This window comes from Xiphophorus hellerii, chromosome 1 (assembly GCF_003331165.1).
Source record: "Xiphophorus hellerii strain 12219 chromosome 1, Xiphophorus_hellerii-4.1, whole genome shotgun sequence".
In the NCBI taxonomy this organism is placed as follows: Eukaryota; Metazoa; Chordata; class Actinopteri; order Cyprinodontiformes; family Poeciliidae; genus Xiphophorus; species Xiphophorus hellerii.
In genome coordinates this window covers 30,371,942-30,389,783 of record NC_045672.1, presented here as the reverse complement: position 1 = coordinate 30,389,783, position 17,842 = coordinate 30,371,942, and the positions used below count along the sequence as shown (strand labels likewise).

General features: G+C 39.5%; 1 protein-coding gene across 5 annotated transcripts; it reads right to left on the bottom strand.

Annotated features, from left to right (window-relative positions):
• tcea2 (transcription elongation factor A (SII), 2) lies at positions 1–5,502 on the bottom strand. Of its 5 annotated transcripts, none has more exons than XM_032559974.1 (10): positions 5,273–5,497; positions 4,322–4,384; positions 3,849–3,954; positions 3,488–3,581; positions 3,196–3,323; positions 2,948–3,004; positions 1,905–2,059; positions 1,672–1,818; positions 1,524–1,595; positions 1–339 (listed from the first exon to the last, which is right to left on the bottom strand). In XM_032559974.1, the coding sequence occupies exons 1-10, from the start codon at positions 5,339–5,341 to the stop codon at positions 331–333; spliced, it is 900 nt and encodes a 299-aa protein (XP_032415865.1). In that variant the 5' UTR covers positions 5,342–5,497; the 3' UTR covers positions 1–330. The 5 variants fall into 5 exon arrangements, with proteins under 5 accessions (XP_032415865.1, XP_032415858.1, XP_032415838.1 ...); XM_032559947.1 differs by having other exon boundaries at positions 3–1,347; positions 3,196–3,320; positions 5,273–5,502; XM_032559938.1 differs by having other exon boundaries at positions 3–1,347; positions 5,273–5,499.
• Between the last annotated feature and the right edge of the window lie 12,340 nt (positions 5,503–17,842).

The window sequence follows — 17,842 nt, the reverse complement described above, 5'->3', positions numbered from 1 at the left end:
GGTTGTTAATCCAAAAGAAACTTTAATACAAGTGTGAGAAGAAAAATACGTGGCAGGAAAACAAGGCAAAGAAAGGCATCATCATCATCATCATCATCATCACCACTTTTACCAGGCCTAACTGTAAATGTGCTTCAAGCTCGCTCCATACAAAACTAATCAAACAGAAACTTCTCAATATTTTCATCTTAGTATATTACAACTGTTAGTCTTATATTTGTAAAAAGAAACTACAAAATAAAAAATATTTTGCAAATTCAAATTTAATTATTTACTGACTGTTTCTTTACTCAATAATATACACAACCACACACACACATATACACATCTTCAACAGAACTGTGAAGAGAAAGAGAAAACGGGGTGATTAGAGTTCGCCTAATTAACTGCACCTACAAGTTGGTGCAGTTAAAGTTTCTTCAAAATGCAATAAAACCAGAGACATCGGTTCTAAAATTACTGCCAACCAATTTCTGAGTCTCAAAATTTACAACTTTTGGAACTCGAATTACCGAAGTTTTTCAAGAAAATTTTACATTTTCTTGAAACTGCTAAGACAGTTATATATATATAAACTATATTTGGTGTTTGAACTGTTCAAACAGGCAGTTAGAGTTTTGAGAGGAAGTCTCGGATAGTTGCAGATTTTACTGGAGGTTCACTGTGTGCTGAAGTTTGTGATAACATAGCAAATGTCAGGCACTGAACAGAAATCTTTCTAATACACATTAATTTAATGGGGTTATGACATTTCCTTAATGTTTTTGCCTTCATTTTGTAATAGAAAATGTTGAGAAATGTTGATTTTCTTGCAGAAGACTCCATGTCGTCTAAGAACATTCAGGTAGAACTAGAATAACGCTGATGGCCTGCAGGTTAGGAGTGATTATCTCAGATTTAATACGCTGAACTAATTAAAACAATTTCACTCAAAGGAAGCAGTTCTGTGAAGTTCTGAGACTCAGAAGTGAAACTCAACCTTTGCAGTCTCAACCGCTTAAGAGATGCACCGAAAAAACTGTGACAAACTGTCCAACTATAACGTTAACATCCAGCTGGTGGGTTATTTCAATTCCTAAAAATCGGCTTTTTGATCATTTCTATCGGAGGATCAGTGAGTGAAATCAGTCAGCTCACCTCGACCCAGAGCCAGCAGCTAAATAAGGGAGGGATGAAGGACTGGAAAAGAAAGGAAGGACTAATATGGAGGGAAAGGTGGAGAGACTGAGGGGGGGCGAAAGGGAAAGTGAAGAGGTCGGAGACGTAAGCAGGAGGGAGAAGGACGAGTCGATGAAACTGAAGAAGAAGGAGGAAGGAGGGGCGGTGGGGGGAAACAATGGAAAAAGTCTGAGGAAAGAACAGGAACAGAGGACATGAAGAGAAAGATGAAAGAGAGAAACATGAAGGTGAGTGAAGAGGAAGAAACGTGAGCTCAGTCTCTGCTGCCACCTTGTGGTAAAACATCAAACTGCCCTCAGAGGATGTTGAAGCGACCCGCAAGAGAAAACCCAACGTCTCCTCACCTTCCATCGGTTGCCGCAGCCGTTACACAGAACGAAGGTGGTCATGGGTTCGTCGGCGCTGCGGGTCTGGACCTGGAAACAAACCGGACCAACGGATGAAAGCAGAACGCAGCCTGGGGTTCCTCCAGGGCGGACTCTGGTTCCGTACCTGCGTGTACGTGCAGTTCTTGCCGTGACACTTGCTGCAGATGAACATGTCTGTCTCGGTTCCGCCGACCTTAGACAGCTGGTGTTCTCTGATGGACTCTTTGGTCAGAGCCTCTCTGATCTGCTTCAGCTCTGCGCTCGCCATCTCCTGGAATCACACCCACAACAACAGCCGTCTCCCACGGTTACCAGCTGACACTGAACTCATCAGCGTCTGCAGTGTGCCGGACTCACCTCAGCCGTCATGGAGGCGATGCGTTCAGGTGCGATGCTCCCACACAGGACGTTGCGTCTCAGCTCCGGGTTCTTCTGGTCCTTCAGGTTGGAGATGCGGCTCCGCAGGCGCGTCTTGTATTTCATGTCTGTGGATTTGAACTCCTGAAATATCCGTGAGGACAGTTAGCTGTCAAGGACTAAAACACATCTACACTGAGAAGGAATGGGGACGATGTCTGCAGCATTTAAACTCTTTGTATCCAGAATGTGTGGGGTCTGCTGAGATGTTAGGTCTAGGTCTGTACAATTCCTGAACGGAAGGAAGCTCAGCCCCATTGATCCTCTGCAGATATAATCGATGATTGGTATGAAACCAGTAACAGAAAACCAACTACAGGGAGAACCAATAAGATTAATCAGATATCAAAAAGAAATGCTTCAGAAACATTTAAATAAAAGTATCAGCACTGACTAGCAGAAAGTGAAACACTTCTATAAAGGCAAATCATTTTTTTTAGTTCCAGTCTGGACTGTTTAAACATGTGTCAACAGAATATCAATAAGGAAAGAAACTAAAATCATCTCAGCATCAAGTCTCATCCCAGCAGGTCTCAGGTAGAGAGTTAAATATCATTATTCCACAATTAGGAAGTCACAGCATGTAGGATTAGAAAACCAGGAGTCGCTCTACTTATGAACTCTCCACTTGTGCCCCCTGCTGGTCGTTCCAGACATATCAGCTCCTTGCAAACTGAATTATTCACCCAAAACAGGATGGACCATACTTGGTTTAGCACTGGATCCAACTTTACTAAAAAAAAAAAATTATTGTGGCTTAAGAAACTAAAGATTCAAAATGTTACTGTGGTCTAATCAAAGTCCTGATTGATAAAAACTACCTTTTATCATATTTTGGGTCAGATTTATGTTCAGCTCAGTCAGAACTGCCCCATCCTGCACGGCACTCATATAAACACTCATGTTTAATTAGAAAATAACTGAATAAAAAGGAGAAATTTCTAATTTTTGGTTCTATAATATGAATTAAATGTGAAGGATATGTTCCTCAATTTGTGCTGCCAGATGTTCACAGTCAACTCCAGCGGCCTTGAAGTCATCTGAAACACACAACATGGTTTTTTATTATTATTATTATTTCATCAGGGACTGACAAAAACATTTTTAGAGAGGGGTCAAGTAAAACCAATTAACCAATTTAGGAAGAGAGCAGGTAACAAGAAATTAAGCAACGTAGCAAATAACTCAGGGATTAAAGTCGAGGTTTAACTCAGATTAAAGATGTTCTCACCTCCGGTCTGCAGAGCCGCCACCAGCAGCTCTCGACTCTTGGTCCGCACGTTGTCCGTAGTAACGGGGGTGGGGGGGAACGAGGTGAACCGGTGCGGGACGGTCGGGGTCTCCACAGACTTCTCACTGCTATGAAATGAGATGATGAGATAAAACATGGCTGCTATGAAACAGAGACAACTTTCAGGACTCTACTAAGACAACTATAAGATATAATCTTTAATTTAGTTTCATCACCACAGACAGTAACTCTGAATAACTGTAACCAAAGGCAGCATCATGCTGGTCAGAACCTCTTCTCAGTGGAGCCAGAGTCCTTGGAGGTAGACGTCGACCTCACAAGAGAGCCTTCCTTCTTCTTCTCATCAGGCTTCCCTTCTGCACCATCTGCAGACAGAAAACACACACACACCCCACACACACACCCCACCAACATGAACACAAGAATAACATTTCTTCAAGTGAATTTTGGAGATTCAAATCTAAAACTTTTCGCTCTACTACTTAAATCAGGAAAACAAAACAATCGTGAGTCTGAGAAATGATCCATTGAACACTAACTGGGCGGAAAACTAACCGGTGGATCACCGTTCATGTGTGAACTAGTTAGTTACTGACTAGTTACTGACTAGTCCACAGAGAGGCGGCGCTCACCCAGGAGTTTCTTCCAGGACTTGATGAGAGTTTTGGCCAGAGTCTGAACTTCCTCATCTGAACTCTGTTTCCTCACCGCGTTCACCGACATCCCAACTCTGGTTGACTGAATTCAGACGTTCGAGAGAATCAAACAACGATCAAAAAACCCCAACAAAATAATCCTTTCCTTTTGTGATGGAAGACATCAGAGAATATATGTCATTTCACAAGAATTTCAGGTAAGTTCAGGTAAGTCATCGGTCATATTGCTACATCTTGCAAAAAGTTTTCTGACAAGTAGATAAGATGCTACAAAAACCTACTAACTTGCCATGGTTGGTCAGCTGACCATGAGAGCAGACAGGAAGATGGTAAAAGAAGCTCTAAACATCCTGAAATACCATCCTGGGACCTACAGCCAGCGCCTGCTAGTGATGAAAGTGCATCAGAAAGACGCAGAATGAGGAGGAAAACACGAAGGTCAGACTGACCTGCAGAGTTTCCAGAGACATCTTCATGTTCTTCAGTTCCCTCAGTAAATCAAGAGCGCCGTCCTTCAAAGAAGGAAAGCTTTAGGTTCACATCTTAGCCTCTAAATATAACACCAACCTACCAAGATGAATAACCAGCTTTCTATCCAAACACAGAACATAGTTATACCAAAGAATTTTTAATTATTTCTACTTCTACTGTTCTATGCAGTTTTAGCAATATTGGATTTATTTACCCACATGAGCTCTTCCTGCTGGTGAATAAAACAATCAAATATTTTGATACAGTACAGTTTTTAAAAAGGTTCATGAGAGCACTTATGTAAAATATTAGCACTGGTTTAGCGGCTGATTCCGTTTTCTTGTGTCTGAGCCAAATGAATGGAGACACTGAATGCAGCTGCAACCTAAAGTTAGTAATTTAACGGACAGCATTAGCTTTAAGCAACTTTATAGGGCCAAACATGTTTCAACACATGAAATGAGCATCAATTTAATAATTAATAAACATTAATTTGATCATTTTAATTAAGTAGTTAGTGTTTTTTTTTGTTTTTTTTTAGTCATGACACTTTTAAAGCAATATTATCAACGCAGTGACACAATAACCAAACACAAGTTGATTCGTTAATTCAGGGTAAGAAAAATAAAACCGTAAACCAACTGAAGTGATGACGTAACTAATTCCAGGTGCGTGTGTTTATTTAAATGACAACTTTCTGACCAATGGCTGCCGAGATTCAGAACTAACAAACCACTTTAAAAAAGGCAGAAAACTCGGCTTGTTTTTATCAGAAACTTTAACATTTTCTCCGATAGACCGGGAATAAACGGCGTTAAAAGCCGCTGTCCCCGTTTCCAGAATCTTCCCTCCCTCTCCGGTTAAAGGTAGACCCATCACTTGATGGCTGCTCTCATTCCGCGGATGCAGCAACTGCTTTGTGCTCTTACCGTGTTTTTCTTGTGCACCATTTTATCCAGCTTTTTGGCGATGCGCTCAACCTCCTGCGTTTTGGCCATTTCTGCGGACTCTTCCTCGTCAGTTCAGCTGCTCTGCTGCGGCGAAAAGCTCCATGTAAGAAGAGGGGGAAAAATCTCTCTCTTTTTCTGTCCTTCTTTCCACGCAGCCTGTCGGTTTCTCTCCCAGCTGTCTCTCTCTCGCTCTCTCGTTTGTTGTGATGTGACACAGAGGGACGATGGGAAATGGAGTTTGCGCGGGGAGACCAAAACCCAGCTTCTCCAGTTTACTAAAGATAACTACCAGCACAATGAAAAAAACTAAAATAAAATTGTATTTCCATAAAAGGCATTATGTGAATGGAAAGTTTCTTTGTGGGAAATGAGCAAACCGATTTCAACATATGGTTGTGGCTTTTTATTAAAACATATGGAAGTAAAACTCATCTGGCAACTAGAGTCTCAACATTTTTTCCCTATTATGTTAGAATAAAACATTTACACATTTTTAGGAGGGGCATAAACGAATAAATAAAATTATAGTGATAAAATGTAAAAACTGTGCACATGTTATTGTATATGAAATGTATTTTATTTGGTAGTAAATGTACAAAAATATTATAAAATGTATCTTTTTATTTTTACATGATGAAAATATTAAATACCATAATCTAGTCCTAATAACTTAGTACAAATATTTGTAAGCAATATATTAAAATGAAAGATATAATATGAAAAGGGTTGGCAACAGTTGCAAAATAGCAGGTATCGTACCTTACAGGAGGATATTCACTGTCACGCAAAAAAGAAACTGGAGAACTTTTTTCAAGTCCTATGCAGACAAAAATAAATATCATTCATAAAAAATATGTGTTAATGTAATATGTCTTGGCTTTGCCTTGGGGAAAATTATGGAAACATGATGTAATTTCTGTAGTAAATACGTGCACAAATTTTATTAAAGTAAATCATTTTAGGCCTATTTTATGAGATGTTTAGGGAATATTCAGCGAGTAAACAGTTTTTCTGTCATAGCTGTAACTTCTCCTCCACCACTACGATTCTTAGAGCTCAGTAGAGACTCTCTGCTGAACATTGTTGTCAACAAAGAGGTGCTCCATCTTTTAGAACATGCCTGCTGCCCTCATCATAAAACCTCTGTACCGGATGAGGAGTATCTGCCAGTTTCACAGCCACAAATCAAAGGAACAGACTCAGCGTGGTTTGCATTGTCGCCTGCTGAACAGAACTGATGATCTCTCCAAGTCCTGGGTTCGTCTGAGGAATTTAACCAACGCTGCAGACTGAGCTATGTATGAAAAAGAAAATATGAGCTTCATAAAAGAGGAAAAACATCATTGGAGCTTTTGAGTTTACATTAGATTACACAGATAATTCTAAGAAATTTCAGTAAATTTACTGTTCATATAAAATAAAGTGAAATTTTGCTTCAATCAAACAGAAATATTTTGATATATGACTTTCTAGTCCACAGAGTTTTAAATCTACAGATGCTCTTACATGTTTATTTTCTAAATTTTCTCTCCTAACATTAACAAACTATTCATGACAAATATGAAAGCATTCATTTCAGTAAAATACTGATACATTTATTCTGAAATTGTGTGAAATCTAAAATAGGAAAAATTATGAATAACATTTCTGCTTAAAAAAGCAACAGGTCTCATTAAATCTGGAGCATGCTGCTATTTCTATGAAGGAAGCCCGTTTTTGGACTTGTGTGTTCATCCCGTCTTCCACTAGATGTCAGTATTAAGTTATTTTATTTTCTAATACATTTTCCTCTTGTGTCCATTCCGCAAAATGTCAAATTGAACAATTTCAAAAGAAATTATATTATCAAAATCAGCTTCAAGAAAATGTTTCTAACTAAGTGGCCAATCAAGCATCACGACAGATTTTTATGTTCAATTGAAGTTTTTCAAAAACAGGTTTTTACGCAGGTCATGGAGACCATGAAGGGGTTGGCTCTCCTTTTTACTTCACTACTTTTTAAAATCCATATTAATTTGTTTATGTAACTAAACAGAATTTCGACACATTTAATGAATTAAAAGTAAACCTCATTATGGGACACAAGTTAAAACAAAGTAAAATAGCAGAGATGCTGTTTTCAGTGAGAAGCAGAAATGGATGGAAATCTTTCATATTTCTATATGCTCCATGTAATCTAAACCACGCACAGCGCCGCCTGCTTGTAACTTTCCCTCTGTCCTCATCCAGATTTCAGCCTCTCCTCTGGAGTTGAGATGAGTGAATAAAGTTTCTTATTGCAGCTGATCTCTCCTCAGGCCAAAGATCTCCAGTAACTTTACCGACTGCCAGTCTGTCAGACTCTACCAGAATGCTTGTTTGCTCCAGGAAACTTTTTTCACTCTTTCTCAACTTCTAGCTTCTCTGCTGTCCATATTTTCACTTCTTTGTGTTGTCATATCTTTCATACCCAGTTTCATTGTTTTATTACTCAGTTTTCCTGAAGTCTTTTCTGTCAACTCTTCCTAATTTTCATTTATTTTCATTCTTGTTGTCTTTGCAGCACAGAAACTGATCCTCCTCTTTGTCTCATCCCTTCTTCACTTTTCTGCTGATCATTATTTGCTCTTTTTCCCTCTGTGATTGCATTTCACTCTTTTTTTTTACACATTTTTATGCATCTGTATTCCTATTCAAAAACAGCTGTGTTTCAGTGGGAACAGCAGTGTTTGCTGCTATATTTAGCAACTTTTCTGACATAATCAGGAATCTTCAGGTCAAGCTTTTTAAAAATCAGTGATTGGACAGAAAACTCGGTGCATCGCAATAAAAAAGTGCCAGTCCTTCCACCTGCAGCAGATTTGCTTTAATAAGATGCAGAACCAATAGATTTATTTTTACCTGCTGTTACCGTCTTTTTAAGTACATCTTCTTGAGTAGTTATGTTTTTATTTTTTATTTATTTAATCTTTATGTAACCAGGTAAGTTTACTGAGAACAAATTCTCACCTTCAATGACAATAAAATATTATACACCTTGTTCCAAATTATTATGCAAATTGGATGTAAGTGTCATAAAGATACATTTTTTGTTGTGCTATTAAATTTATAGATGGTTTTGTGTGTCAGGGCCCTTTGAATCACTATAATTAATTTCAGAGAGCTGGTTGATTAGTTTGTCTGCTGAGCTCAATTAAAAGAAATCTACTTAAGAAGGATGTTCCACATTATTAAGCAGGCCACAGGTTTCAAGCAATATGGGAAAGAGAGATTAATTTTCAAACAGACTTGTTCACTGATGACTGCTGTGCAACCCTGGATGGCCCAGATGGACGGTGGTTGATTGGTGGTGGACGGCCACCACATCCCAACACGGGATGTTATTCTAATAACATGGGATTTTGGTGAATGTATTATTCTGCTGACTGAAAACAAATTGGGAAATAAAGGATGCCTTGATACCTTTCCATTATTTCTAAGCAGACATATTTTAAGAAGAAATATGTGAACGCCAATGAGACCGCGCACAAATATAGTCTTCATTTCTACTCAGTGACGATCTATCTATCGATTCTCTTCTAAAAGTGTTACTTTTAGGAAATACACCTGAAGCTTCTGCCCCTCAGACAATCTGGCATCAGCCGAAGTGACTTCACAGCAGAACGGGTCGGCTGATGTTGTGATTTCAGCGAGTGATGCAGCGGCTGCCGGACTCATTTACCAACAATGAGGACGAATTACCGCCTCAACACAATAGTTGGCTGGATTTTTGAAGGAAATAAGAATGGCTCCATCCATCCAACAGAGAGGGCTCTTCCTGTCTCCCATCATAACTTGCAGTTGCTCTATAGATCTAGTTTGGGCAGAAAGGACCCTTCCTGGTGGCGTGTGAAGGTCAAAATGAAAAGCTGGAGATGAAGGAAAGTGGGCACTTCCTGCTCCAGATGAGGCCCTGTGGATCCAGTTGAAGCAGAGAAGGACTTCCTGGCGTCAGAGGTTACCTGAATGAGTCCATGCATCAAGAGAAGAGAGGCCGCATTGATCTCATTCACAGAATAAATGCTTCTCCGGAAGTTACCCACAATGCATAGAGCAAACGCCACTGCAACCAGGATCAGGGGTACCAGGAATATTCCACACGGAGACCAGGAGACCAAAGCTACTAATGTAGGTAGATACATTGGTCCTATCTGCAAAGATCACTTTGCATTTAGCAGAAAATGCTTCAGTAACGACATAATAATGTTTTTAATAATGCCTAGAATTTTCTTCCAACTTCAAAATCTTTTCTGATGAGCGATGGCCTACGCAAAGTTCTGTAAACATGATGGATGGAGATGGAGGCATTTTCCCAGACAGACAAACTCTTCTGTATGCTCCTCGAGTTTTTATTAATAACCTCCATCTGTCGTCCACATGCAGGATTCTTCATGCTGATCTTTAATGGGTTCGCTCCTGCTGATGCTGCATCATAGATGTACAACGTCTCAGACAAGTTATTTTTCCTGCCTGTTTAGATGTTTCACTAACCTGTGAGAGTGCATGTTATTAGAGCCGCATGTTTTTTATTTTGAGTCTATAAATATGAGCTTTTATGCACCCATAGTCGCCTGAAAATATGAAAAGTGAAAAACTGTGATTGATTTGTGTTTCTGTGGGGATTTCATGTTTGGTTTTGCAGCTGCTGGTGATGTAATGTTTTCATCCTGACCGTCTTTTCCAATGTATGTTTTAAATTTTACATTTTTACCCGGAAATCACTGTGAGATTTTTATCCTTTATAGACTAGTGTAGCTTTTTTTTTTTTACATTCTGGGGTTGGACGGATCTGGAACAATGAACCAAAGTTTCATTTGTTTTTCAGATAGAAATTCAATATTTACAATTCATCAGCTGTTTGATAACCTCAGCAATAAATCAACACAAAATGTTATAAATAATTATGAAAACATTAGTGGTTTTACACTGACATTCATTTATTGTGTTCTGCCTTAATATTAAATCCATAAAATAACAGAAATGAATGCATCCATTTTATCCACAGTAGTTGGTCTCTATCCATTACTTTACCTTTGCCAGGAGCATATAAAACAAGTCTTCTTATTTTTCTCTTAAAACAATCAAAAATAATGAAAAAAAATGCATCTTGATAGATTGTTGGTATACAAAAAAATAACCTAAGGTTTTTTTACTTCATAATATGATCTGAACAAACCAGTTCCATCTCTGACTTTGGTAGGAAAACGTGTTTCCAACTGTTAAGCCCCAGTGAATAAAGCAATATTTCAAAACTGTTTGTGCGGCTTTGGACAATAACATCATTGTGTTACAGGAGTTTAGCTTTATTAGTTGTGTATTTTTACAGATGAAAGAAGAGGAAGAGGAAACACAAATCTGCAGGATGAAAGCTCTCTGACTCCGGACTTATATGCATGACAGTTTGCCACATTATTAAATATTTTAGTCTGGGTTCAATATGTGAAAATAATACAGAGGTGCCAGTAATCCTATCTAATTGATGAAAGGGTTTTCTGCACTGTTAAAGTTAGCATGCAGCAGTATCCATCACCATTTAAAAAGGGAGTTTATAATGGTTGTATGATAGTTTTTTTTCTGTATTTCTACATTAAAATGAGCAGCTTAACTACAATCATCTCATCATTACAAAAGAAGCTGATAAATTGTCCATCTGAAATGACTCTATCCATCTGATTAGCAGCCTGCTAATAAAATGTAATAAAACGGGCAGATGTTCCTACAAATAATTGTCTGGCTGCGTTAGCAGTGCTAGCTCCAAAGAAAAGCGTGCCGCCGTCATCGTGTCGCATCAAAATGACATCCACACTGTAAAACACATTGTTAAAATTAGACCCAGCTGCCAGATGATTCTAAATCTGTGGGAACTTAGTGAAGTTTCTCAATTGATTCCGTTCATGTTGGAATAAGTGATCCAGGGATTACCACAATAAGAGCACAGTTTGTTTGTCAAGTATGTCTGCTTTGATGCTTTGCTGCCTCTGTGATTCTTTTTTTTTTTTGGGTGGGGGGATTCTGGCATTTTTTAGGATCTGTTATGAGTAACGATACTCGCCGTAGATTTGTTTGCATGCGGGAGCAGCTGTTTAAGATTTTCACAACCCAACTAAGGCTTGGAGTGATGGACTCAAATTGCACAGCATGGGTTGCAGAAGTAAGACGGAGATAAAGCAGGGGCAAATACATATGGAGCAGGAGGTTTTAATCATATCATAATTATCTGCTGGAGCTGCACAGTGGCGCAGTTGGTAGCACTGTTGCCTTGCAGCAAGAAGGTCCTGGGTTCGATTCCCGGCCCACCGTCTTTCTGCTCCTGTGCATGGTGGGTTCTCTCCGGGTTCTCCGACTTCCTCCCACAGCCCAAAAACACGACTGTCAGGTTAATTGGACTCTCTAAATTCTCCCTAGGTGTGTGTGTGGTTGTGTGTCCTGTCTGTCTCTGTGTTGCCCTGCGACAGACTGGCGACCTGTCCAGGGTGACCCCGCCTCTCGCCCAGAACGTTAGCTGGAGATAGACACCAGCAACACAAGGGTGTTAGAAAATGGATGGATGGATAATTATCTGCTTGATAATGTAGAAATATTTATGAACTTCTCTAAAACACCTTATATTATTTGACTTTCTAAGCACTTCCAAATCAGCATCTTATCCTGATTTTCCCATCTTGTCTGATAATGAAAGATTGTCGTCAGAAAAGGCCAAACTTGTTTCGCTGGCAGCAGAAATGAAAGGACGTTTGTGGATTTTTGGAATAATTTGAGATTCTCCAAGTCCAGGATCTTATTTTAGGCTCCAGTGCCTCAGCAGGTGAACTCTGCTGCTCTAAAACAACCTGCACAACAGATGCTTAGTTGATACTGGATTTATTTTGGTCCATAGTAACTACATGGAATACATTTTTGAAATAATTTTTAGTTAAAATATAAATATTTAAAATATAAAGAGTTTCAGATTATTGCTTACATAAAATCAATCTGTTGCATTAGTGTGTTTTGTTTTTCTTGCTAATATTTCCACTATTGTTTTTGTTTTCTTGTGACATCTAACATCCAGTTTTCCTCATTTGTCAAATTATTTCTCGGAATGAATAAAAGCAGAGTTGGTGTGTGAGGGCGTGTGTGTGGGTGTGTGTGGGGGGGTGGGGGTGGGTGTGTGTGTGTAAGATTTCCTCTTGGCCTGGTCACAGCAGGCCTGACCAGCCTGAGTCCGCTGGTCTACTGCTGGGCAGTGGGTGTGTGTTAGTTCCGACTGAGTGCTTCTGGGTTTTATGAGGGTTTTAGGATGTGTGTGAGCAGGCGTGGGGCTGGGTGTGTGTGTGTGTGTGTGGGAAGGCACTGGCAGCCCTACTCCCACACACTTCCCTTCCACACGCCCCTGCCTCTCACTCATACTTTGTCCACACACATTCTCATAACTACACAGATTTTCCTTTTCTCTGGCATTAATTTTATGTTTATTGTTTTGAATAATCTTTTAATTTTGGTTCATCCTCCTGGACAAATAAAATGGATGTACTCACAAAACCAAATTTGAACTTTGGGCCAGAAAAAGCAGTTTAAGTTACAGAAACAATACTTTCTGTAGTCTGGGCCAGACTTTAAAACAGCCTTACAGGTTTTATATTATTATTTTTATTTTTGTAGACCATATTTAAAATGAAAGACTTGAAAGTGACATTGCCTATTTACCATCATGTGAGTTTTGACTTTTGTGTTATCACCAAGGTGTGTGTGTGTTTATGTGTGTGTTTGTGATTGAGTGATTTTGCTCCTCAGGGATTGAAGACAGAAGAATAGCAGCAGCTCTCAGTGGTGTGAAAACGTTGTTCCCTGCTTTGTCTTCCTGTCCTTGTGTCCCCCGGTTTCCTCTCTTTGAGTCTTGTGGGGGTTTAGAAGCATCTGTGCTTCATCTCATTCCTTTCTTTGGTTTGTTTTGTTTTTCTGAAGAATGTCACACAAACCTGAGTTAATGAGCATTCAAAGACAAATTGCAAAATTCAACAAGTAGATTGAAATGGGAAACTTGGATTAAAACTTTGTTGATGTGTTGATTTTCTTTCAGTCACAAAAAATAAAGCTAAGTGTAACTAATGTTGATAGTTATTGATCTTTAGCTGTTTTAGGCTTTTTAGCCGTTAGCTACAGTTGTTACAGCTAAAATAAAAAACTCACTCACCTTGCAGAGTCTTTCTAAAACATCTTGGTAGGTTGAGGGCCTGAGGACTGAACTGCTAGTCAAGCAGTCATCCATCTTTAATACTTTCTACCTTTTAACGTTTAATACTAAGGACGTGAACACGAAGCGAACCGGAGAGCACTCCAAAAACAGGAAGTATACTACAGCACAAGGCATTGTGGGTAAATACAACCAAAACAAAGTGCTAGCCTAGTGCTAGCTGGAGAAATGGCTCATGGTCTTTTACGTAAGACAAAAGAGAAATCCTACAACTGCTAAAATCTGCCACTACATGTTTGTTTACATTTTGTGAAGAAGGAAGTTGCGCTTAGTGTCTTCCTCAGAGATTTTGTCATTTACTCCATTAGTTCTTGGTGCAGCGCCTCCACAGGCGCGGAGGGGAACATGTTGTTTAGAGGATTTGTTGGTTTGACAGTGCAGTGAGAAAGGGAACCGCAGCAACTGAAAATATATCAAAGGTTGCAATTATGCTCCCCAATCCAACCTAGCTGAGTGGTCCACATGTTTATGATTTATATTTATGATAAGAGAAAACAATTGTTAATCTTGAAAGCGAAGCTGCATTTTTCCTGGCCAGTCGTTTGATTTCGGGGTTTGTGTTTTCCACAGGATATTATATCCCAATTATGCATCAGTTGCTAGGAGAACATTTCGTACCCATTTAGACAGCCAATGATATAAACTATTGTTCTTTGATGTATTTATTGTCCACTGCCAGTGGGTGCAATGAAGTTGTAGCGTTTTCAGATAACCAATCTATAGGACACCCCTGCTTCCAGGCGCCTTTATGCTCCATGTAGGAAATGCTAAAACCATCATAATGAATCCCTCTGATCTCAACGCTGAACTTTTGATTCTGTATGAAGTTGTTGCGGGAGCCGTCCCATTCCATCACGTGCAGCGCAGAGTGCACTGAGTTCATGATGCATCCCAACAGACCCCTCTGACGCCCTGCAGAGACCATCCAGGTCTTGGTGCTGTCTTGGTCTCGTGTAAATGGACCTAACTGAGGAAAGCATCCAAAATGCAGATTCAGAATCAACTAAATAATTGCTTCCATGTTTATGATTGATAGGATGTTGGCCTGGATTTTCAGTCACATTTGTAAGTGTGGTGCTGGGATTTCCAAGCCAAATGCATTTATTACTCTGCAGACTTTGTCACTGATTATTATAACCATCTTCTGCATTTTTCCCTATTCCAACAAGATGTTTGACACAGTTTCACATAGAACGCCTAATAAAAAGCTATGTGTCGTCTTTCACATGTACAGATCAGGGGTCTGGAGAGCAAATAAGGTATTTACTGTTGCAATGTCTGTTTGTTTCCAGATAGAAACAGACAGGTGGAAATACACCTGCAGAGCTTATTTTAATGCTGAACTTCACCTTATGCAGATGCATACATAAATTCTCTGACAAATGTGATCATGCATCACAACAATCTGCAGGTCCAAGAAAGTTTAGTGAAGTAAATGAGATTCTGCCACTTTCTATCAGAGCCTAACAAAGTGACATGCTTTGTCCGTCTGTCAGCATGTCTGCCCTCATTACTGTGACTGTGTTAGCATAAAGTTGGATATAGGTCAGGTTGGGTATATACATGGCGGCGTGTGTGCGTGTGCGTGTGTGTGTGCTTCTTAGGCTGAAAAGGAGCGCTAATCTTTAACAAGAGAAAACAATGAGCACACACACACAAGCACACACACTCCACCCTCCTGCTGCTCTCAGCATCTCCCCACTGTGGCAGCAGCACAATTCCCAGAAACTGCCCTCTATTTCACACTCGCACACACACACTATATAGATTCCTATCAGCTGATGTGTTTAAGTGCGCAGAGCACGTTTAACACGTGTGTCAACATGTGTTTACATTTTGGATCAGTTAAGTGCAGCAGGACAATGGTGGGATGCAGTGAATGTGGCATGGCGGGGTGTGTGTGTGTGTGGGGGGGTGTGTGTGTGCGGGCATTGTTATTGACCACACACATCCACAGGCTTCTCCATGCTGCGCATCCACAAATAGTCTGTTTTTTAGTGATTGTGTGTGTTTTTCTTCTCTCTCTGCAGACAAAACGCATCATCAGCTCTTTTTTGGACTGTGAGATGATGAGAAAGGTGAGAAATGTCGTTTGAGTGAAGCGGTCGTGTGTAGCTGTGACCACGGTTCAGTCATCATGAGGATCAGCTGGTTCTACTGCTGGTCATGTCTGGTTCAGTGCACAAAGACTCATCATATATGAGTAACAGAATATTTTGCAGTTTTGTTAAAAGTCTTTCCATTGCTGAAAAGTCTAAGTTGCTTCATCAAATGAGAATTTGCTCCCGTTTCCAGTGTCTCCAGCAAAAGTCCAAAACCTCCTGGCCATGGCCTCTGCAGGAATCCCAATCGAGGCATTTGATCACACACAGTTCAGGTCCGTTTGGGCCTGGAGGACGTTGTGAGTGTTCAGGCCACAGCAGGTGAATCACTCATTGTTTTTATGGAGAAATAAAATGGTTTGAATCAAACGCTTCACAGCAGGGACAATCAGGACATGTAGCATGGACTGAATTTGTAATCATTTTTCATTTCTTGAGATCTTCTTGAACCCATCGGTCAAATATCAAGTGTCAGGTGTTTAATGAATCGGCATTAATAGCCAGTAGCATCAGACAGGGATGACCAAAGAAATCTAATCTATCAGGACCTGAGAGATGCATCAACTTTCATTTATTCCTGGTCACATTTTGTGCTTTTTAAAAATCTCTGTGTTGGTACCAAAATCCAAAACTTCAAGCTCTATTGTTTCGGTATCTTCTTCATACTTTATAAGAAACTGGAAGAATTTGTGACTTGATGTCACAAATCTAAAAAGTGGCTCCTCTCTAAATTGTGTCTTGTTGAAGCCCTTAACAGTGTTGTTTAGGTGCCATTGTTATGCTTCTTGTCAGTATTAACAGACAAGAAGCCCGTCCCTTTCATTCAGATTTACAATCACCACATACCCAAACATGCATGTTTCTGGACTGTGAAACAGAAACCGCAGTATCTGGAGAAAACCTCTGTATGCAAAGGATGAAACATGCTCACGTCAAGAAAAGCTCCAGCTAAGAATCAAACCCAAATAAAGAATGTTTTACAACCCATGTATATTCACACATCCTCCCACAGAAATGGAAATATGAAATAAAGCCGCCCCAAAGGCCATATCACCCTTAATAATGTCCTGCCCAAATTTTAGTAAAACAGATTTTCCTGCTCTAATGAATGTTGTCGTCTTAACAGAACAGAGCCGCAGCTACGCATTTAATATTTTATCTAACGGAAATAATTGGCTGCAAGCAAAAGACATGGATAGATAGATACTTCTTTTTTTGTATCTCATCCTTTCTCTCTCTCTCTCTCTCACACACACACACACACACACGCACACGCGCACACACACACACACACACACACACATACAGGGAGAGCAGTCAGTGATCCCCTCCCTCCATCTAACATTTTCTGAATAGTTGCAGTGACCACAGAATACTTTCCCAACTTCTGTGGCCGACTCAAGTCGAGTCGCTGAGTTGAATTTGTTCCTCATAGCGCTCTCTCTCTCTCTCTCTCTCCCTCTTTTTTCCTCCTGTCCTCTCTGCTATCTCTCCATCTGTCACCTCCACGCTGTATGTAAACCTTTTTCTCCATCTGATCTCAGTTAAGATCTCTTTTTCTTGCTCTGTTTTCCTTTTTTGTCCGTTTTGAATCAATTGCTCAGTTACTTTCGTCTCAGCTTAAACTAACAGCTGCTGTATATTCCCATGTCGTTTTTAATTATCTGATGTTCAGCAGTGATACAGCTTAGTTTATAGGATATTCAAACATTGATTATTGTCAGATTTTTCACTCCTTTGAAACAAAATGAACATCAACTTTTCTTCTTGTATTGCAAGAATCAAAGCAGTGATAACTGCGTTATTAAGAATTTATTAAAATGCTTTATTTAATATATATTTGTTTTTGATGGATAAATTGTTAAGTTTGACAGTTTATATCTGAATTTTAAATAAATCCTTCTGCATGGGAGGATTTTAAATATTCAGTTTAAGACGAATTAGTAGAAAAGAAATGAGGTGAATGCTAATATGAGCAGCTTGTTTTTATTTCTGGGTTCTATTAAAACAAAATTATATTTTGTGACTCACTGGTTGTTATGGTGCCGACAGCATCTTCACTCCTAAGTCATTCTTAAATTTCATGTTTTTGTTGCTCTGGGTGTCTGTGCGTTTTTCTGAAATGTCACCACAACAAAGAAGCTGTGGTCAAACTACAAAGAGAGAAAGCAGCCAATTAAAAAAGAGAGTTTTTAT